The sequence below is a fragment of the Aythya marila genome (assembly GCF_965140915.1).
Source record: "Aythya marila genome assembly, chromosome: 1".
Taxonomy (NCBI): Eukaryota; Metazoa; Chordata; class Aves; order Anseriformes; family Anatidae; genus Aythya; species Aythya marila.
Window position 1 is genome coordinate 96,140,379 of NC_139042.1, and position 22,792 is coordinate 96,163,170.

Consider the following 22,792-nt stretch of genomic DNA (forward strand, 5'->3'; position numbering starts at 1 on the left):
TTTTTTTTTAAGGTGGGGAGAGGTGTAGGTGAATAGCTTGCAGAGGTGGTGATACAAGGGAGAACCGGTCTTGTTTTACAAAAAAAAAACATCATTAATTTGCTGTGTGATTATGTAGGTGTTAAAAACAATGAAGCCCTGATGCCACAAAACACTGGAACTATGACAAAAGATCGGAATCTCGATTTGACTTTAAGCTATAGGTTTTTGTTTGTGTTCTATTAAGAAAAACTTGAGAAACTCAAGTAAAGCACATTCTTTAAAGCATTGCATATTTCCCTATTTGTAGCTTGTGCTTTCTAAGCTGGCAGTCTGAATTTTCAGCGGGCCAGAGAAAAATGACAGCTGAGGGATCCCAATTCACAGCACAAACATTCAGTCCTACAGCTCCTCCCAGCTAAGCTCACACCTGTATAGAAAAAAGGTCTGCCCTACAAGCGAAAGTTATTGATAGGAGCAGCACTGGAACAGGCACTGGTACATAGCAGCCACATGATCAGTAATGGCAACAGCTACAAAAAAAGTGGAGTGTACCTACTCTACTAAAGGTACACTTTTTTTTCCAGGAAATAAGAGACAAAATGTGACAGTCTGCTCTTAAAAGCAGATTTAACAACAGAAGAAAAAAAAAAAAACAAACACACACACACACACGTTCACATCTCCTAAATATGGACATACAGAAAGAAAATTTCATTTTTCTACCTTACTTTTTCCTTAAAAGAAAAAACTCTGAAGAAAAGTTAGTTTCATTTCCCCCTGAAGTCCTGTATCCAAGAAAAAAAAAAAAAAAGAAAAAAAAAAAAGCATCATCCATGAAAAAGAGCATGAAGAGACAGCACGCTGGAGAGCACTCACACCAATGAGACCCATCACGTTTCCCTGGGAATCTGACCTCAGCTGCTGGACGGGCCTTCCCTCTGGCATCATTTAGCATTGGAGTGAAGGTTTCTTGGTGAAGCTCATTCAGGTAAAGAACACCCTCCGTGCATAACAACAGATTGATGTCAACTTCATTTTCCTACAAAAATTACCATACGCACACATATACACCTTCAGTGGGATAAATGGGAAGTGCATTCCTTCAGTAACATGGGGAAAATCTGGAAATCCTCTAGAAACTAATGAATTTGTACGTCAGACCAAGAGGAGGTCATATGACAGTAACATAAGCTTTCATATGCATTGCTGCTTGTCCTGTTTTTATGTGAGGAAAAAAAAAGGCAAAATATACATCAAGACTTTTTTCCTGACATTTTTCTCAGTTTGAATGTTCAGCCTGGGCCTGGTTGATAGTGAAATAAAACATTTTTTATTCTTCTGTTCATATAGACGTATGGTTATTCTTTCACATGCCACTTGGAAATTCTTGGCTTTTTGTATAATTTCATACAATTATTTGAATAATTCTTTACCTGTGCTTTGAACAGAGTTCTGATAAAACCTTAAAGAGAAGTTCGGCATGTCTTTTGGCAGTGTAAGCTATTTTTTCTTATACTTTTTTTTTTTTTTTTTGAAGACCAGAGAAGGAGTCAAGTTTTATTTTTAAGCACACTTTTATTACCTTTTTTCCAAAAGCAAGCAGAAAAATCCTCAAACAGATCACATACTATACCGCTATATTACACCATAGACTTCTTAATCTCTTATGTAAATACACATTCTTAAGTAATCTGTCTTTGGAAAAGAATGCTATTTCGAGCATTCTGATGATGGATAAATCTTATCAATGTAATGCTCTAAGGGAAAAGAAAATCAATTTTCAGAGTTGTCGTATATCAAAATAAGCAAACAGATTAAGTCTACTCAAGTTATTTTAAACAAAAAAGAAACCTCAAATGTTACAATAACTTAAGATAGTGTACTATACCAAACACGTAATATGGCTAAAACTGATAATTTTTGATGGACATTAGTTATCACAATTGTATTCAAAGCAGGACTAAAAAAAATCTTTTAAAAGTTTCAAACATGCAATTTAAAATATTCATTTCTTCTTGGCAGCTAGTTTGTCTTCAAAGCTGACCGGGATTATGCCACTGCATTCTTCTGTCTTTGACACGGGATGTTTTATAAAAGCACGTCTAATTACATCAATATCACGTCCTAAATGATCCATCATGGTTGATACAATCGAAGGTGGGGCCTCTAAGTCTACCAAAAAATACCTGTAATGAGAAACACACACACACAATAAAACAAAATACCTGTACTGCAACTGTAATTCAAGTAGCTGTTCTGTGGGACTTCTTAAATGAAAAGTTCTATTTTTTCCTTAAATATTTCTACCAGAATTGTTTTAAATCAAAGCTCGGTATTATTTTGATTTCAAACACAAAGAGTTCAGTTCAAGCAGCTTCAGTCTGAACTCTTCTTTGTTGCACAGCACTTCTTACACAAGGACATTAAAGAGACCTTACTCGTCTTGTACCTACTCCATTCATCTACACATCTCGATTTGAACAGTTGAGGGAAAAACTTGATCTACTTTGAATTCATGGCATTGTTTCTTTGGGGAACAAATGTCAGTGTGAAGCACCTCAAGCTTACATGTATATGGACACAGTTCTTTAAAGTTCTGTTTCGGAGCTGAATGTACATTAAAAAAAAAGTAAAATAAACCCAAAGAGATGGATTTATGCCAAATTAGGCACCTCTCCAATGTGAGCATGGCTTAAATTTTCGATCTGAGGGCAGGAGCTGAAGACGCATGTAGGAAATGCCAGCTTGCACTTGACAAGCTTACTGTCTTGCTGATCTTGGCAGGACTGAAAAGGTCTTCCTTCCACACATACACGGCACGTACAAAATGCACTGCACCAGGTAAGCGCTTCATGTCCACCACACGACTACCTTTGACATCTACAAAGAATAAAAAAACTACCCCTACACAAAGAAAGGAGAACTCTGCTCCCCGTTAATATCTTAGGTCACCAAGATCACTTCTGCAATAAATTGCTTTGAAGAACTGCACCTTCTTCGTGAGCTCCATTTTAATTTCGCAAGAGGCTTTTAGAACTCCAGTAGGCTCAGACACGTGAAGAGGCCAACTGCATTTCATGAGTAATGCAACTTCAGGTCTGGGACACAGCTAGTATTGCACACCAACAATCTCAGGCACGCAAATTTCTTAAAATGAGATATACCTTGAATTCATTGCAACATTATGCCTACCACTCCTCCAAGTTATGGGTGACCTGGTGCCAGGTACCATGCTGATACAGAAGCCGTGTCATTGGCCATCCCTCCTCCCTTGAAATTCTGTGAATAAACTACCATTGTCAATAGAGCCATAATTAAAAAACTTTATAGTAAGTCAGTCTGTGTTTGGCATGGCACTAACTATACTGTCGTAAAAAGACACCACAACTGCCTCAGAAATCTCATGAAAGGGATCAAACCATCTACCTTGTTTCGAAGACTAACAGTAATCTGAAGGCCAGGTGTTCAGGACAGAACTCACCATTCAGATATTTCATTCTAATTTTTATGCATCCTCCTGTTAACGCTCTCCTTTCCTTATAGTCCACGCAAACACACCTCCTCACGAAGCATCAGTATAATTTCAAAGCGGCATCTTCTAAATGAAGTCATACCACACATTTGCCAAGGACCATATTCCTAAATCACTTAAACCCAAGCAGGATCTAGCATCACAGTTTCATTTAAGAGCTGTACACCTGGTGGGACTTTGTCCTGTTGGAGGTACAGATTCTTACAAAGGCAACTTACAAAGGCACGGGGACAGGCTGCCCAGGGAGGTTGTGGAGTCTCCTTCTCTGGAGATATTCAAGGCCCGTGTGGACCCCTACCTGGGCAGCCTGCTCCAGGGAACCTGCTTTGGCAGGGGGGTTGGACCCAATGATCTCTCAAGGTCCCTTCCAACCCAGTTCTGTGATTCTGTAACTGTAGGACAAACATCACACTGCACAGTCCCCCTTGGTAAAGGCAATCTTTGAGGATTAAGTCCCCAAGACAAGAAGCTGAAGAGGAAATAGAGGAGGTGGGGTCACCAACAACAGACAGATTTGTGTTTTTTACGCTGCTTATCCCACATGGGGTTCTTTTTCACCCACCTAAATGTGTTGCACAAGTAACACCAAGATATACTACACACAGAGGACACCCACCAGGTCAGGAATGATTTAAGCACCGTGTGCTGGATTGCTGCACAGGGTGGAATCCACACATGGAAAACGCTGCAAAGAAGCTTCCCTTCAGCCAGACGTCCTAATCCCAAACCTCTTATGGATGCGTGTATATTAATAGCCACAATTCAGGTCTGAAGTCTTTCTTAGAAAAAGCAGATTGAAGCAACAATTTCTCATGTGTGAAGGGCCCGACAGCAAGAAATCTCCCTGCAGCCTGCCTGGAAGGAACCAGTCCTCCAGAAGAGGTGCCCAGCTGGCACGGGCTGTGGCCGAGCATCACAGAAGCCGAGGGAGCAGTGCCAGTTCACGTCAGCTAAGGTGCTGCTCCTCTGACAGCAGCAGGAGGGCTGCTACGAGCTGCAGAAAAAGCTCACCTTAGCAAGGATTTGGAGGAAATATGGTGGGCTTGGTCCCCCTTGCAGATCCTCACACACGGAGCTTAATTTATTTGGAAAGCTGAGCTGCCTGTTATTTTCTGGAGACCAGTAAACAGGAGATATCACCTGGTTAACAGTTCAGGGAGAGAAACGAGCTTTAATCTTGGAAAATTCAATAAAACTGTGGCATAGCAACTTCTGAAGGATGCACACCCCTTGAAAAGGGAAAGTCACATCTTCTGTTAAAGCCATTAAAAGCCACTGGTAAATTTAACAGATGCCACTTCAATCCCCTCCTTTGGAAGAACCCTTACAAATTCTTAATCAGTTGCAGCTAATAAAAGGGACGACGGGGGGAGAAATTCGAGCTGATGATACACCACTACTCACCTGCCCCCTTCCCCAAGCAGTTGGTTCACAAGAGCATTCGTTCGGATTGCAACCTGTGCTCTCTGCCATCCCTTTTTATTCCCAGTTCTCCAGAATTTCATTTCATTTCTGCTTTCAAGTCATATGCTGCTTTTCATTGTGTTCCTAAAACGGCAATATTTTTTCCCCTCCCTCTCAAAAGGCTGCTTTGCAACTTTGTGCTTTCTCTCACATTAGCAAAGGGTGGAAATTTCCACTGACGCACTGTTGATAACTGAAGGAGAAGTGGGGGAAGGGAGGATGAGCTGTTGCAGCATATCTTTATATGACTCCTCGCAGAATAGGTATTTTATCTGAGGGTACAAAACTGCAGTCACTGGCGACAATGCCATTTCTTGAAACAACACCCATTCCTCAGCGTAACAAGCAATGATTGCCTCCCTGTGCCAAAAGAGAAGGAAGGAAAAGAGGGCCAGCATAAAAAAAATAAAATATTATTCTTTCATTAAAGAAAGAGCAGAAACTGCCTGCTGCAAGCAAAACAACCAAATGCAATTGATAATGCAATTCCTGAGGAGATCTGGAGCACCTTTCCTCCAAATACATGCATTTAAATTAGCTGCCATCAGGCTGTGGGCTTTTTTTTTTTTAAGCCCGCTCTCCATAAAGCATGCAGTAACCTTAATTTCAGCCGGCCATCTCTGACCCGACACACCACGCTGCCGCCACTGTTTGCGTAGTAAACAAAAGCAAATCGCAGCCAGACTCAAAGATGGGGAAAAATACAGGAATGCAGGAGGGAAACTACCTCATTCCTGCAAGCAAAAATGCAGAAGCGTTCAGGCTGTCCAGGAGTCAGCCGAGTCATCAGGGGAGAAATGCAGGAAAATTCCACTGATTCACTATGAGACCACAGTTATTTTTGTCATCACGCTCCACTGTAAATAGAAGGATGATTTAAATACAGGAGAGCAGCCTAACCACTGAAACGTACTGAAACAATGTGTTAATTGAAAAAGAAAAAAAAAAAAAAAAAAAAAAAAAAAAGAGGAAAATCATAGGATTTCAGGAAAAGAAGGACATGCTTTTGCATATGAAAAAAATGCCATGTTTCATGTATCCTTTTTAATACATCCAAGCCAGAAATCATTTGAATTTGAGTCCTAAAGTCCTATGGATGCTTGTATATTTTGCTGTCACATGGACAGTCTGTGACTTCAAAGAACCCTGAAAGGCACCTGGATCAAAACTCACTTTTAAATCCTCCTGGATTATGACTGTGAAGCTATGTTCAATGTACCTGAGGAACAGAGGGAAAAAGCACACTTACAGGGGACTTGGAAGAGGCTGTGTGGTGCCATTGTTGTACCCAGAAAACGTCTGTATGCTTAAAGATGATAAGCTCTAATAATAAACTCAATTAGCTATCTTTCCTTTAAATTTCTCCTTTACGCAGCAACACGAAGTCTAAGTAAGCTTCCCCAGTAGGAGAGTGGAAGATACAAAGGCAAGAAAATGTACAACTAAAGCATCCCAGAAGGAAACAAGAAATCGTTTAGAGGAAAGCAAGCTGCAGTACTGTCATGGAAGTAGCTGGACAGTCGTTTTCTCCATAGTAATCCTCTGTTAATGAAATTGCTCTGCTACCAGCATGCCCACTTCATCTTTGGAACCACTGCGTTGCTCTTGAAGAGCAGTAGTTTGCTTTTCTCCTTGGCTCTCGTGGTCACTATTCTTCCTTAGCAGGGCAGGTGGGTGAGTTTATGCTCAGAAGGACCATCGTTTTGTAGCTGGAAGGACTAATGCACGTGTTACTACTTCTAACTAAAACACTCCTATGGAATAGATGGAAGTCCTCTGAAAATCACAAGGACAGCAACGGAGACATTCCAGATCAAAACCAAAAGCCAGTGCTTTAGTAACTAGATTGTGCCACAGCAATGACACGAATAATCCACAATGAACTAATACTGGGGGAAAAAAAATACTGTTTTTTTTTTTTTAAAAAAAAAAAAAAAAAAACTGTGCACATTCTTCAGAAATTTCATTTGCCAAATTCTATACCCAGACGCCTGTTATTAAGCTAATTAAATAACAGAAAGACATTTTGCAGTGTTGCAGAAAAATTCTGTTTCACTGCAAAAGAGAAACAAGCCTGACCTACTCGGAGTGTTTGAAAAGTCACGCTCACTGGGCAGCATTTGAAATGTCTGCATATTTGTTATGAGCACAGCTGCAGTTACACAGCAAGTATTAATTCAGAGCTTAAAAAAAAAAAAAAAAAAAAAAAGTGACTGCTTCCCACCTGACCAAGACCACTATTTAGTGCAGCCATCACATTTAATCACCATGCTTGCATAAAGATGCTACAGAATTTACCGCACCAGAAATTGATGCTGGCACCTCAGCATCACAAACTACTGTACTGTGCCATTCCTGCTAAAAAGCTTCAAAACTGCAAATCGCACCCTCAGTGATAAGGTGAGGGAAAAAAAAAAAAAAAAAAAAAAAAAAACACTCAACATTTCAGGGCTCTGGTACCCAAGGTAGATGCACATTTATACATGAATGTGGACAAAAGCATTTGAAGGAAAAGTAATGGTTCAACTCATCAATGGAGAAAGCCCCATCTAGTGGAAGAAGACAATCAATTTAGTAGCAAATGTTACAAGCATGCCTCATACTCAAACATTCAAACTGTGTCTGTTCTCATCCCAGTACATCACAGATCCCGAACTCCTTTTTGCTGAAACACATTAAAATGTTCAAAAATCTGAACAAAAATCACACTTAGGTTGTGCACTAACCATAAATTTAGGCTGGCAGTGTTAAAGAAGGAAAGTTTGCATCCTCCTGCCTCTGTTTTTCTTTGCCCCTGTTTGGCCTTCAGGAGCCATGAAAATCAAGTGAGCCTACCTGAGGGAAGCTACACATGTTGGTGTATTATCTTCAGGATGAAGTCCTTCAACTACATGATAGCTTGTATTTTACTGGGAAGAGAATGACTCTGATGGGTAACTATTATTTTACTCGTAAAGCTGTATCCTGACAGCATGGGTGACTGGATGACAATTTAACTTCTCTTGTCCTCAAAGAATATTACTCTGCCACAAGCTGCTTGTTTAAAATCAATTTGTGTAAGTATAGTTCCAAAACTTAGATACTTTATGGAAAGAGTCAAAGTTTGAGCATGTGACATAATTTACACAGATATGTTCAGATCTCCTAAAGAACATTATGCTCCATTACTGAAATACTAATCTTAATAACTACCTATTTCTTGTGTATTAGGCCACTGAGGCACAAAGAAATTAGGTAGACTCATTCTCCTTTCCTGAGCCTGTGCTTTGGCAATGACCATTAAGTCAGGTGCCATATAATAGAGGCAAAACACAAGGTGCTTCCACAGGAGGGGAAACTGCTTCAGACCCTAAACCACCAAGAGAAGCTGGGAGTGAGCTGTGGGAAGGCCAGGACAGCCTGTGGGAGGCATGCAGCCTTCCTCACCATCGCGGAGGGGATGCTGGTACTGAAGCCTGGTGAGCTGCTCCCAGTTCCTGGGGACCAATCACAGCACTGCAGAGCCTAAAAACCTCATGCATCCTTAGGAAAGCATCTCATTTTTTGGGCCTTGCAGTTTTCCCACTGTCACACAAACATACCCACCTTGCAACTCAAATTGTAACTTTAATTTCCTGATGTCTGCTCTGGTCAGGTGCTGCAGGTACATACATTTATATATACACATTCCGTGCTACTTCACAGATCCCAGCAATCACTAGGATCCTTGCACACCTCCGACTGAAAATTCCCCATACACTTGTTAAGGTAAGCTCCCAAAATACAACTCAGCACGTACAGAAGTAAGACCTGAGCTTGCTATTTCAGAGAACTAGTGGGTTGATGAGATAACTGAGAGTGAACAGCAAAACAAAAAGATTAAGAGACAAGCAAGCAAATAACAAAAGAACATTGCTGTCTTCTCAAAAATCAAAGTTTAAAAGAGAAAAAGAAAACAAGGCAAAGGAAATTGTTAGGAACAACCAAAATTATTCACAGTTTAGCTAGAGAATTCACAAATAAAGAAAATGAAACAGTCAAAAGTGTAGGGAGATAGGTCTAAAAACGTTACCATGTTACAGGTAGATTAAGCAGGGAAAAGCACATGCATACGCAGAACAAAGTGGAAGGAGAAGACCACAGTGCTGTGCTGATTTATGAAATGGTACTAAATCTGAGCACTGAGCAGGCTGATGCACAACAAAAACAAACTAAAAAAAAAAAACAAACAACAAAAAAAAAAAAAACACTAACTCTTACAACAAATCTGTAGTGGATACCAGGATATCAAATGGAAGGCAATAATCAAACCCCAATTACACTCGACCACTTCCTTCTTCCCAGAGTCCCTGTCCTATCCCCTTCCAGTTTAACACAAACCTGGTCTGCAAAAAGTTTGAGCCACTATCTTCCCAAAGGAGTGCCTGAATCATTTTTTTAAGATCTGTTTTGCAGCCTCTGTTGTAGCAGCTCCCCTAAAGCAAAAATATCCGGCATACCAACCGCCTCCCCCAGACCAGCTCCTCGGTCTGATGCCTTGAAGGACGAAGTGCCACAAGCGTATGATTAAGGCACAGCCTGGCAAGGCCAAAGAAAACAGGTATGCCACAAAGTGCAAACCCACAGACTGTGCCACTGAGATCTATCATTTTACGAGCAGTTGCAATATCCTCCAGTTCAGCACTGACCAAATATGCAGCAATGGCTCGGCAATGTCATCCCCCAGCCCTGGTCTAGACCCTTTATTTGAAAGCAGCTTTGAGGGATTTGTTGCTTCTGTATCATTTTAAACAACAAACAAATTCAAAGTTTAACATTCCTTGAATTCATATCCTAATACACACCTTATTTAAATCAGTTCACTTTTGTTTATTCCAGAAATAAGCACCTCCTGATACGTGTGATACAGTATTAAAAAAATGTGCCAGTGTTAAAAGCAACTTCAGTACACCTCATTAAAAATGATAAACAAGTAGAAACAAGTAGTGGCTAGCAGAACAAATATTTGGCACAAATCTATTGCCCATTAGGAGATACTGCCAGGAATCCTTACTTACATTCCTCAGCTGTTTTTTTCCAGAGATGTGACTGCCACGGGCAAGTCACTCAGGCTCAGTGCCCCAAGTACACTTCCATACCTAACCCACGCTGGAACCAATGTGTCACATTTCATTCACCCATAAGGTGACTTTGTATTTGTTACAATTTTGTGATATGCTACAGAATGTACTTGAATCACGCTCTTAAATACTTTGAAGCCAAAACAACATTCTGCTACAGCAATTAGTACTGTGAGTTAGCAGCTACTTTGACTTCGGTTTAAAATATCAGTACACCAACAATTTAAAAGTTTTGTTCTTCAGATGTACCCTTACGGTTCTTGAAACATACTATTTTCATAATTATCTAAATTCAAAGCCTGTCAACATTAGGTCTCTAAAAAAGGAAGGTGTTTTCTGTCAAAAGAAAGATGCATTTAAGAGAAAGACCTAAATTTGGTTTAATACACTCTCAATGCACATGCATCACCTGCTCAGTGAATACCATTTCCAGAGAAGAAACAAGTCAATTATACATGTGATCCGAGGTCTGCAAAGCTGCTGGTGGAGTAAAACTGTTCATTCCAGTGACAGCTGTGGGCCACAATCCCCTATGGCAGCCTTTGAAAAATCTCAGCTTTACAGAGAATGAGAATTTTGCTGCCAATCGATCTGCAAAGCGTCCTGGATACTCGTAAATTTGTAATGTGCCTGTAACGCTGTATAGCTGAGACAGATGATGCTGAAAGCACTGCAGAACTCAGAAGAAAATAATGTGTATTGAGGATAAAAAGTACCTGCTCGTGGACCTACAACTACGCATTTTCTAGGTTAATTCCTTCCTATTTACTAAAGACACTACAAAAAACCTGGTGGAGCCCAGTGGCAGGTTTGCTGTGTGTACTGCACCTCTTTCTCTGTCAGTCACTCAGTGTTATGATACACTGCGTGTAAAGGCTTGAACTGCAGATAGAATTAACTAAATGAAAAGATGCATAGCAAAAGGCTGGGAGAGGGATGATACTACACATGCCACAGAGCACGTCTCAGCAGAGCTGTGAGCAGCTGGCAGTGCCAGGCTGATGGCCCTTGAGTCAAGGTAAGGGGAACAGCCGAGATAACCCTGGGCATTTGTAAAGGAAGCAGGCTGTTTAGGAAAATCACTTTGTTTTCCCATGCAGCTGAGGAGACTCGGTGCCATTCTGAGTGACAGGAAGATGGTTTGAGTAGCGATCGCTAGGGCAAGAGCTGTCTCTAAGAGATGCACTCCATTAAGCTGTGACCTATGGTATGAATATTGTACTGCCCTAATTTTCACACAGGAAAACCAGCCAGGAGGTCAAAGGAAGTAATGGATTCAGCATGCATCCTAAGCCCACAAGCGTCTCCACGTTCTCAGAAAATAAACTAGCCAAAGCTCTGCTGAGAATCACCAAACTAAGAAAACAAACAAGTCCACCCCCCAAAAAAATTAGAAGCTCTGAAGGGTTCACCACTCTCCCCATACACACAGCCTCATTTGCACTCTCACAGAAACCCTTTCAGTTATTTCAGAAAAAGCCCAGAATAAGGAAGAGGTGAGAGACTATACTGCTTAATACACCACCTCGGTACTGAAGGGGAGACAGGCAGAATTAAAAATTCATTATGAAGGAGAAAAGATGTTAGGATTTTTTAGCGAGTGCACTTACTGAACCATCTTGAAGAGCTTTTTTTTTTTTTTTTTCCCTTTCTTTTTAATGTTGTCCTGTTAAAAAAGAGATTACTTTTACAGATGTTGTAAAACAGAACTGACTGATTTTATGAGGTGGATAAAGAACTGACTTTTCACTCCCTATTCCTAGATTGTTTAATATTCTGAGCAAGTTACTCTCTGGACCTTATAAAATATCAGATCAGGAATCCACCATAGCTGTACACCGAACTGCAGCCTCTCTGGCATATCTACACAAATGCATTCTCCCACATTACCAGGTACTGAAACTGCCTGCTGCTTCCCATTGCAATATCTGGTTTCTCCTGAATTTGAACTCTCTGAACAACAACCTTATCCTTTCCTGTAGTACCTACTTTTAATCGCTTCCTTTTAGGAAGTCAAACAATTTAGAGCAGGGAACTGCCATATTCATATACAGAGGATCCAAATCCAGGGCAAGCAGAATGACTGCTAAATTAATTTAGAGACACTTGAACTGGGAGGTAGAGAAACAACAGTTATGGTGACATAAATCTGATGGCTTCGTGCCCATATTTCAAAACATGATGGCAATTATTTGTCACTAAAACCACACCTCAAGCAGAAAACAAAATGTGTCTGCTCTCAGCTCTGCAGAGGGTTATTATAGTCTACTGATCCCCTCCTGCTTATTAAACAGGTAATCTGTTGTAATAAATGAGTTTAGCTAGCCTACATGTCTGAAAGATACCCTCAAGAAAAGGCTTGTATTCACCTCTACGTAATTCTTGTGACATCTGGTTATGGTTTTCTCCTTTTCTCTTTTCCCTGCTGAAGAACCCAAGCCCTGACGGTGGAGTATTGCCACCCAAGCCAAGCGAAAACTGTGATCCAAAGCAGTGAAGTGTTTCAGAGGGCTCAGTGCTGTAGAAAAAAAGAAACTAGAAGCTAAAAGTCTCAACTTCAGCATCCCAAATCAGTGGAATACAGTCTCTCTGCCTTTGGTCTCCACCTGTAGTACCAGAGTTACACCAACTCCTTCTCCTGCTGAATCAGCCTGGAAATAATGTTGGATGGATGAGGTAATGAATCATTCTGTCTTGAGGCAAGGCTTTGATTAGCTCCCACATGCAGACAACAAGACTTCATCCTAAAATGCAAAACTATCGGGATTAAGCCATGTTTCGAAGGCAATCACAGACACCAAGGAGCAGGAGCAGAAGACAACCACGGCCACATCGCTGTTCCTTTTGGGTAAGCAACAGGCACAACGTGGAGATTCCCTCCCCTCCGCTTACTGTCTGTCTGCTCGAGCTGCCAGCTCCCACTTTGCAGGAGAAGGAAGGGGTCTTCGGCAAAGGGAGCGAAGCTGTGAGGCACCCTCAGGAGACAACCTACCAAGGGCTTCCTAAAAGGCGCTCCCCAGAGCCACCTCATGCCGGCAGGAACCAGAAGGCCTGAACAGGAAGGCAGCAGGTCCACTTATGCCCAGTTGTGCTACGGGGACGAGGAGAAGCGGTCGGCTAATTGTTATTTTGATTACGGCAGGCAGCCCCGGTGCAGCACGGGTTGCTTAGCAACATTTCTCAGCCCTCGCGGAGAGCCAGCATCCATTTCCATTTCGGAGGCAGCCTCAAGGAGCAACAAAACGCCAGCGTGGGCAGTCAGGGGAGAAGGCCGCAGCTCCTCTGCTCTGCCTCGCAGGGGAAGGCTGACATCCCATGTCCCAGTTTTCCTCCGTGGGGACAAACGGAGATGTTTCTCCTCTAAACAAGCCAGTTGTGCTTACGTGGTCATCTCTAGCTAAAGCTGTACCAAAATCACGAGTGAGCCTTACGGGATGTGTATGGTAATCAACATTTAGCTCAGATGCATTAGAGAAAAAGGATCAATCTTGCCAATTAGCAACCAGCAGATTAAGTGAGACTTTTATCAGTAAACAGCCTGCCCGCCTTGGAAAACAGTTACGTAAAAACGGCCTAACAAAATAACATTGTGTACATTGGGGAAAAGCAGTCCCGAGGCCTGAGCTCAGGCCACTCACAAGACACAAGGAGCACATGAACAAGGAGCAGCCAGCACACAAAACAAAGCAGCACGAAACACTTGAAGTGGAGCACGATCTGCTTTGCTGAGGCGACACACGTTGCACATCTGCTCCCCAAAAGCACGAGGAAGACCAAACAACGACAGCGGCTTGTGGACATTTTAAGTGAGCACTGAAAGGGTTTTAAGCAAAAACACATCGTGCATACCCTCCTCTTCTGTGGCGCTGCTTGTGCTTGGAGATTTTGTACGGCAGAGCCCTTTCTCCCAGGTTTTCGAGGTTCCTCACAACGGCTCCATTCTCCATGAGAGCCTCAACAGTGCGCTTCAGCACAGCTGCGGTCTCAGGCTTGAAAAGAAAAAAAAGAGAAAGCAGGAAATGTACACAAATCTGGTTATTCTGATTATGTGATTACAATCAACGCATGCACTTGCATGGCTAAGTGCTGGAAGGGAGCGTGTAGTAACCTGAGATGGCAAAATGGAAGCACTTGCTCCCAAGGAAAACATCTATTTAATTTATTATGATTATTTTTTAAACAACAAACAGCTGACAAACAGCCAATTCCTCTGTGACTTACAGCAACAGCAAAGTTTCCACTGATCTCAGAGGCAGGCCCCAACAACAAACAGGAAAAAGGACATAGTTAATGGCTTTAACTCACCTGGTATCACCTTGGCTGACCCTTGCACAGGTATGAGTAAATACACTTGGCAAAGAGTAACTTAAGGTCCCTGAGCATTGATGCTAATTAATATCGTTCACCACAGCATTAAAAGTGAAGAGTTTGGGGGGAACACCAATCTGTGGCTTGCTAAGGGGACAATAATCAGCACCACCTTCATTTGGCATTGTCATTGCTACTGCACATGCTTTATAGGCATTTGGACCCTTGGTTAAGTCACTGCACCTCTCCTTGCTTTTGCACAGCTGACATATGAGCCTTTTTAAGAGTTAAAGAACTGACATGCAGTAATTAGACTAACACGCAGAGATTTCACTCCTCAGAAAAACAAGTTTGAGGGACAGGCAGCCAAAAAGCAGTAGGTAAAGCAGATGAAATATTTTCTTGCTTATTGCATAACAGAGCTCTAAAGCGCCGAATTGTTTCTGTAATAACACTCAATAATATCTATGAAAAATATTAATAAAGTATAAATTAGACTGTTTTGAAAACAACTACAAACTTGGTATACACTCTCAGTGACAAGAAGCATTTTAAGAAACAGATATCCTACAAAGAAAGTAAAATAAATGGATATCCTACTAAACAAAAACTGCACAGCTTCCTTCTCTGCTCCCTGCAACATTTCACATCAACATATACTCCCAAGTCTACTGTTTGGGAAGATGGTAATCACTGTAAATGAAAAAGTAATGAAAGAGATGATTTTCTGAGTAGTTTGTATTTTGTGAAATCACATCACCATAATAATTTCACTGTCTTTTCTCAGCCAGGAGAAAACTTGTGTAATCTTTCAATCATTTCATGAATATGACAACTGAAAGTTAGTCTCCCAAGTCTAAAGGAGACATGTACACCTAACAGTTGTTTAATGCCCCAGTCCCTTAATGGAAATTCATAAGAAAGGTGGTACTAGAACCTCACTATATGCAGGCATGTAGAATTTCTTTCCTTTTGCTGAAAATGCAAGGTGATATGAAAGAGCCTCCAGATGCAGAGCAAAGATGTTCGGCATATTACATGCTGCAACGTTGACTGCTCTTTGAAAGACCCGACGCACAGATGGTCTGAAACGATTCCTTGCCTCCATGAGTTAATTGCCGTGTGGCAGTCAAGAGTCTGCACCTAACTGCTCCTATCAATCAGAAATTTTATTTCCCCCTCACCAGCTAGATGAACTGTTTGGGAAATTTATTTTCAACACAAAGAGCCTAAACAGTTATGAGGTCAGCAAAAACGCCTGGGATTTTTTTTTCCCCAATATATATTTAGGTTGTGTTGTAAAACCATCACAGGGACCAGAGGTTCACATTTGAACTACGTCGCCAAAGTTTGAAGCATTAAACCTATTGTTTCTCACAACAGAGAAATACTAAAGTATCTCTTGTCACAGCATGAAAAAATATGATGAAGGCATTATTAAGAGAGCTTTGGATTACACTATATTACTTTAAATCACTCTTTAGCTCAAAAACAGGAATAACATTATTTTTCAATTGACTTCATTTGGTTGCCTCCATCAGTACTTATTACATTTCCAAGTAAGCGTCTCTCATGCTTCGGACCTCCTTCCCCAAATGGAGAACTCTCTTGTTTTCCCTACAACTCTTTTTGCCCTCTTGCCACAAAGCAAGCTGTTCCCACAAACGTTACAGGTGTCTGAATTTGACTTCAGCTCCTCCTTCAAGCTTATCTGGAACAAAACCAGGGTGTTCAAAACTTACCAAGGAGAGACTGACAGATGGATAGGTAGACCACAACTATAGAGGCCTCACTTTGCTAGAAAAATAGATCAAAAAATTCTGTGAAGTTATGTAGGCATTTACACATTGATGCTGCTGACCAACAGCTGATGGTGACCACATTAATACTTTCTCTTCCTCCTTTAAATCTCCCTCATCTCTCAAACCCTGCTGCTTACTACAACACTACATTCAAATACTAAAGTATCCCACCAAAACAAGCATTATCCTCCAAGACTGGATTCTTAGTCTTCTCTATGTGCTTATATTTTGCATCTTTTCCATCCTCTGTACATCTGACAACTACCACCAAGCAGCCACACACACAGACCTCTCTCTCTCTGCAAGCCCTAGAAGGACAAGCAAATACTATCAGAGAAGAATTGGGAAGCAACAGCTGCAGGATGTTACTACCTCATTACTTTGAATTACTTTGAACTCAAGAACTAGGAAGGAAGGGTCACTGTGACACCTGTTGGCTGACAGGACTGAAAGTGAGGAACAGAATTCTAAACGGTTTTGGTTTTGTTTTTTTAGTTTTAATTTAATATACTAAATTCCACAATAGGAACATTCTTAAAAATAAGATCAGAATCTTGCTAATGAGGTACAGAGCCTGCCAGAGACACAGCTTTCAAGGTCTGTTCTACCCCTCCCTGTGTTACCGTGGCATATTAGCAACCAAAAGCTGCAGAAGCTTACCCAACTAACATTCTCTCTGAAGGTATTTATTTGAAACAGAAGAGAGTAACAAGGGCCAGTAACATGGCATTTTTTGAATGCTGGATATCTTCCTTAATATTTTCCTTATTTTAAGAGTCCTTAGTAGTAGAAGACTATGTTTAAGTCATGCCCTCTGGAAAGCCAAGTAAGTAGATCAAGCAGCATTTTCACAGTATCTTCAACATCGACCATAAACCAAAAATCTCTTACTTTCCACCACACCCATCTTTTGTTGTACCACAGCAGAAAGTGTTTGTTACGATTTCTGCTATTGCAGAAACATCAATGACAGCTAGAGAAAGGTAAGAGCTTTGCTTTACTTGACCCCATTCTCCACAAATGCTGTAAGAAAGGGGTAAGAGTAGAGCTGAGGCTCCTCTCAAGACTTTCCCCAGGAAAAACTGTTTTTCCAAGTTCCTTATATGCCTCTTTTGGCTCACCTTACAGGACACAAAGGTGTGAGAAGCTGGTGCAAACTCTGGACACGTTTTTATGCTGCTTCTATCAATACACACCTCAGCACTCTTGCTTGTAACAGCTTCATGCTCTAAGAACCATACTAGAAACCTGTTTTCAAGAAAGAAGGGAAAAAACAAGAACTGCTGCCTTTGTGAAACAAGCACCGATGCAAATATTACTTCCTAGAAGGTTCTGACTTCAAAACGAGAATCTGACACTGACCATTAGGGTTTTACTTACCCATATTACAATGAAAAAAGCAGTTTTAGGAGAGAAAGGGCAACTTATCTAATAGCTTTAGTATTTTGTGCATTACAGCACACCTGTAGAGCTTCCAGCACTAGGCTGGGAAACATACACTTGGAAAGCAACAGGATCTGCCATTCAACTCTTCTCCTGCTGTGCATGCTTCGGTTGCAGAAGCCTTCGTGGTGCTCAGGCAATTATCACAGGAGAAATCTGTCAGGTCAATGAATAAAAATACCGTTAAGTTTACTGTTGCCGCTTGTCTCCCACTCAAACAAAAAATGCTGATCCATAAAAAGAGCTCTGGTCGAAAGCGACCGTAATTGATTGAGACCTTTATACAAGCAGCTGTACGTCCAGCTGTGGACTTGTTTGACATACCCTGCTATAACAACCGTGCATATTTGAGTTAAACGGTGTTGGATAAGCTTATTGTTCTGCATCCCTCCTACCCTCAAATGACACATAAGCTTTTCGTCTCTTTTATACATGCCAACAGATCAGCACATTCCCTGAGTGGCAGCATGTCCAACATGATGTGCAGTTTCCAAACACAATGAAGCCTAAGACAAAGTCCTATATATTTAAAAACAAAACAAAACAAAAAGAACAAGAAAAGAAAGCCACAGATTTCTACATCCAGGATTGTAAAATATTACGCTTTTTTGCAACCTCCCCATTTGTGGAAGTACTTTGAAAACATAAACTGTTGGTTTTGAAAGCTTGTCACTGTAATCCCTCTCATTCCTCCTCTCCAAAAAAGATCATGGTTTATCATAGCTTGCCTAAAGCCATCAACCAAACTATATATAGGCTAGCCTTTGCTAACCATAATATCCACAGACACAGGTTCCTTGGTTTGCCTCAGAGCCAGACCAGCTGAGGACATAGGAAATGGTATTGCCTGGCTCCCAACCCAGGAGCCACAACATTTTTTTCCTGAACAGCCAGCAGCAATTCCAGTACCACAGATATGGGGAAACAAGGAGGGGAAAGAAAAAAAAAAAAAAAAAAGGAAAAAAAAGGCAGGGGAAAATGGCAGTCAGTGCCAGAATACCCATGTTGGAGAGCAGGAAGTGCTAGAAAGAGTGTGTAAACCTTGGTATGTAATTCTAGCTCTTGTTCACCCTCCTGGGCGCATAATCAAGCCCTTTCGAATGGGTTCACCCTTAGTGAACTTGATGAACTTCGTTAGTGAACTCAGTTCCCCATTGTTTGGTCATGAGTGAGTTACCTTATTCTCAGGGGTACAGATCTACTGAGCCTACCAAAGCTGTGGAAGGAAGACAGGGGAACTCACCGCAGACTTACCAAGTGCATTTACTTGGAAAACTGCCCCTGGAAAACATAACTAAAGGACAATTATCCATGGATCAACCTTCCTCACCCCTCTGCCCTGCACTTTTTAAACTCAGAGCAGCCCAGAGGAAACGTGTCAACTAGCAAGTCAAGCCTGTAGCTGGCTGACCAAGCAAAAACAGCAGAGGCACGTTACAAAAGACACTTTCTGCGTAGGGCTGGCTGTCTCCAGAGATGAGGAATGCTGTGGCCACACTTAGCAGGGTGAACCTGGTGCTGCTGCTGCCAATGCCACAAGATCAGCGGGCGCCTTTCCACAAATAATCCAGCTAAGTTTACTTGAAACGCTGCTGCTCCCGCGGGCCCAGAGGCTATGCACAGCCCCATATATCACAGAAACCACAGCCGCATACCATGCCCTAGGCATTTCCCCATACCTACAGCTTGTCCCTTTCTCCTCACCAGTCTTTCTTCTGTCCAGTCATAGGGGGCAGGCTGTAAGATCAAGTGCCTGATGGTAAATCCCCATAGCACAAGATGGCATCACACCGTACAAATGGGCCAACCCGGCTCTGGAAGGCATTTGGTCATATTCATGCAGCATTACCACCATCACCACCACCTGCCAGTGCAGATAGCCTCTATGCAGACCCGAGCTGACTGATGCCCAAGTCAATGAGGCCTGTCTACACTGCACCCCTTCTTCCATGCAACCCAAAGCCACCCCATGTCAAAGGTTGGTTTGGGTAGATCTTCAGCTGTATGGTATGTCCTTTGTGGCTCTTTACAGTGTATCATAAATGTCACGAGGAAACAAAAAGCTATTTAATGTACAGACTTCTTCAGGATCTCAAGAGATTGCAAAAATGGGAACAGGTGGGGGGCACCCAGCCAGCTGTCACCCAAGAGCAAAGCCGCAAACGCACAGCAATAACCAACGAGTACCAAAACACAGCTCCAACAACCTCTTTGTGAAGGGAAGTTGTTATATATCACCAGCAGGAGTAAAAACTATAGTACAGTTTCTAGCAGTTGTAAAGAACTCACTCAACCAGCAAGTAAAAAAAAAAAAAAAAAAAAACAGGCAATATACTGATGGCAAAGTATCCTTTGCTCTACTGGAGACCAAATGAAGATGAGCTCGTCAGCTATGAAGCTACAAGAAGCATTGCTGAGAAAGACCAGAAAATTGGTAAAAGCATGAAATAAAGCTTTTGTAATGCTGATGTCTCCTAAAAACCAAGGAGCCATCCGCTCGATCCTAAAGGAAAGGACAACTCTGTGGCTGTAATTAGAGCCACCTAAAAAGATCGCACCACTGCTCCATGTCCCACCTAGTGAGCTGGCCAGAGGGAGCTCGAGAGACGAAGTCAGAAGGATAGAAATAAACAGAACTGGCTAAAAAAGAAGCTTTCTCAAGCCACCAGGGCTCTCCTCCTAAAAGAGTCTTTCTTCAGAGGTAGAACAGGAAACAGACACCGAAGGCCTAGTTTTAGGGTCAGTTAGGACTATACTCAAGTCCTTCTGAACTAACTCATTCTGTTAATACAAAGCATTTAAAAACCAGTGGGCACACCTCTTCAAAATACAAACAAAAAGGAATCCAGCAGTCTTCAAATTCCCTTCAGTGCAGTAGTAGTAGCATAAAACTGTGTCTTTTTGGTTATTAAACAGTTAAAGTTCTTCTGCGACTATTCATTGAGGCGGAAATTAAAGACTGCAAAAACTATGTTTAAAAACTGCAATTCAAAAGCAGTAAAACTGGAAAACACGTCCATATCGTTACTGAATACGTAATTAAATACTAAAAACTTATTAGCGAAAATGATAAAAACACATACATTTGTGAACTTGCCAAGATCAACAAGAAAGAAAGATGATGAACTTTACAACGAGGAACAAGGGGAAGCTGGAGAGTCATTCAACTCTCGCACCCTCTCTTAGTACACAACAAGAGGCAGCAGACAGATGAAAAACCAATCAGCAGGTTGAGAATGGACAGCAAAGAACAAAATAGCACTAATATTAGCAAAAAACGTACCGGGCATGCAAGCCAGCTCATGACAGGTTAGTTCTTTATCTGCTTAGGGATCAAACTTGAAGTCCCGGTGCAAGATGCAAAGCTGCAATTACCGTAAAAGCATAAACAACACGGAGCAGCAGCAGCGAGTAGAGCACAACCGTGGAAGGACACGTAGTATTAAAAAAAAAAAAAAAAAAAAAATCAAAGTGGTAGATCAAGTGAACAGAAAGCGTGCTAGCCCTGCTGCACCCATCCTAAAAATGACCCGCGTGCGACTTCTGAGCATAATAGGCAGGGTCTCTGAAAAGCAAGCAACAAGAACCAGGACTCCAGACACCTCATTCAAAGTTCAGAGCCAGGCAGGGGTGAGGAGGGAACTATCTAGGGGAAGTTGGGCACAGAGCAGCACTAGGTAGGAACTGATTTCTCTAACTATGATGGTGTAATTTTCCAGACATAGAATAAGGAACAAATGACAGAACCGAGGATGATATTTTCACCAAAAATTTACTAGTCAAGAAGGCATGATACTATTCTAGAAATGGATTTGGAAAACAGTGAAGTTATAGATGGCAAGTCTCTGAAGATAAGTTTGGGGGAGTGACCAACATTATCCCATTTAATAATGCAGTGCTAATTATTAAATGCAGCACTGCATCCCCCCAGAAACAGCTCTCTAATTGCATTTTAACGGAGAGTAAGCCAAGGCATTATCAACTTCACCTGATGCAAATGTGAAGCCCAGGGACCTGGATGCAAAGGAAGCAACTTTTAAAGTCAAAGTGCTGCTAACCTCTCTTCTGTCCCCAAATCCACCTTTATTCTTCAAAGAACCTAAATTCCACAATATTTTTAACCCAATGTTTAACATCAAAGCAAGTTATTAAAGCTACAAAACTGAACTAAAACACAATAAATACAAGTTCCAAATAAAGACCAAGTTTCAGTGAATTTAACACTTTAGTCTCACCACTGAAGTTAGCTTATAATTATTTCGTTTTTAGAAATTATAAGAGTTGATGCTTTCTAAAAGAACTCTAGAAGGTATCTTCTAAGTCTGAACTGAACATCTTGGCCAACTATAACCAAATCCCCAGTGATGCAGGGCCATTTCAGTGGTTTATTATTAGAAACATTGAACTTAATAATTGGATACTACTGGAGAGCCATCTTTGTTACAACACCACCTAGAAACTTACCCTCTTCTTCTCAATCACAATAAATTGCAACACAGACTTCAATCTAACGCTCCTGATCAGCTAAAGTCTACTTATCAGAAACTACAAGTAAGCCTTGTACTCCATATCTAAAAGTCATGAAGAACATTTCATCAGATTTATTTTAAATATTCATTAAGCTTAAATAGGCTCAAATGGTAAAAAGAAAAAAAAAAAAAAAAAGGAAAAAAGCATGTTGGGAGTTATTCCCAAAAGCCTTTTCTCTGTGGTGTTTGAAATGTGCATGTACACACGTTCACCTACAATTCCTATTGTTTCCATATTTGTCAGGTTTAAGATGAAAAAGCAAATGCATTCTAATGAACGGAACAAAAAGCTAACAGTAAGAACAGAAAATGGGGGAAGTGAGAAGAACTGAAGTCTTCTGCAATTTTGTGATACAGAAGCTGAAACCACAGTCAAGAAGCTTCTTCTACCATCCCAGTACCTCTCATTGGTAAACCTCCACCTGAGTACATTAGGAGTGGGTAAGTGGTTGCACAATTTGCCCATTTGGGTAATCAAGTCTCGTCCCCAGAGCTATCAACTGCCAAATAAAAAATAACAATAATAAAACAAAACTGAAACTTCTTCTGACTTCACAAACTTTCCTTTTGATTCCTCAAGCTTTTGGTTTGGAATTGCCCAGCCTCCACCTTCAAAAAGCCTTGAGATGAGCA

At 41.3% G+C, this 22,792-nt stretch overlaps 1 protein-coding gene across 1 annotated transcript in view; it reads right to left on the minus strand.

The window, feature by feature from the left end:
• Positions 1–1,521: 1,521 nt before the first annotated feature.
• MRPS6 (mitochondrial ribosomal protein S6) overlaps positions 1,522–22,792 on the minus strand; it is a 46,603-nt gene continuing 25,332 nt past the window's right edge. Inside the window, exons 2-3 of the mRNA XM_082769789.1 lie at positions 13,927–14,066; positions 1,522–2,168 (exon numbers count right to left, since the gene is read on the minus strand). Coding sequence (XP_082625915.1) covers positions 1,988–2,168; positions 13,927–14,066 — 321 coding nt within the window. The 3' untranslated portion in view covers positions 1,522–1,987. The remainder of the gene's footprint in view (positions 2,169–13,926; positions 14,067–22,792) is intronic.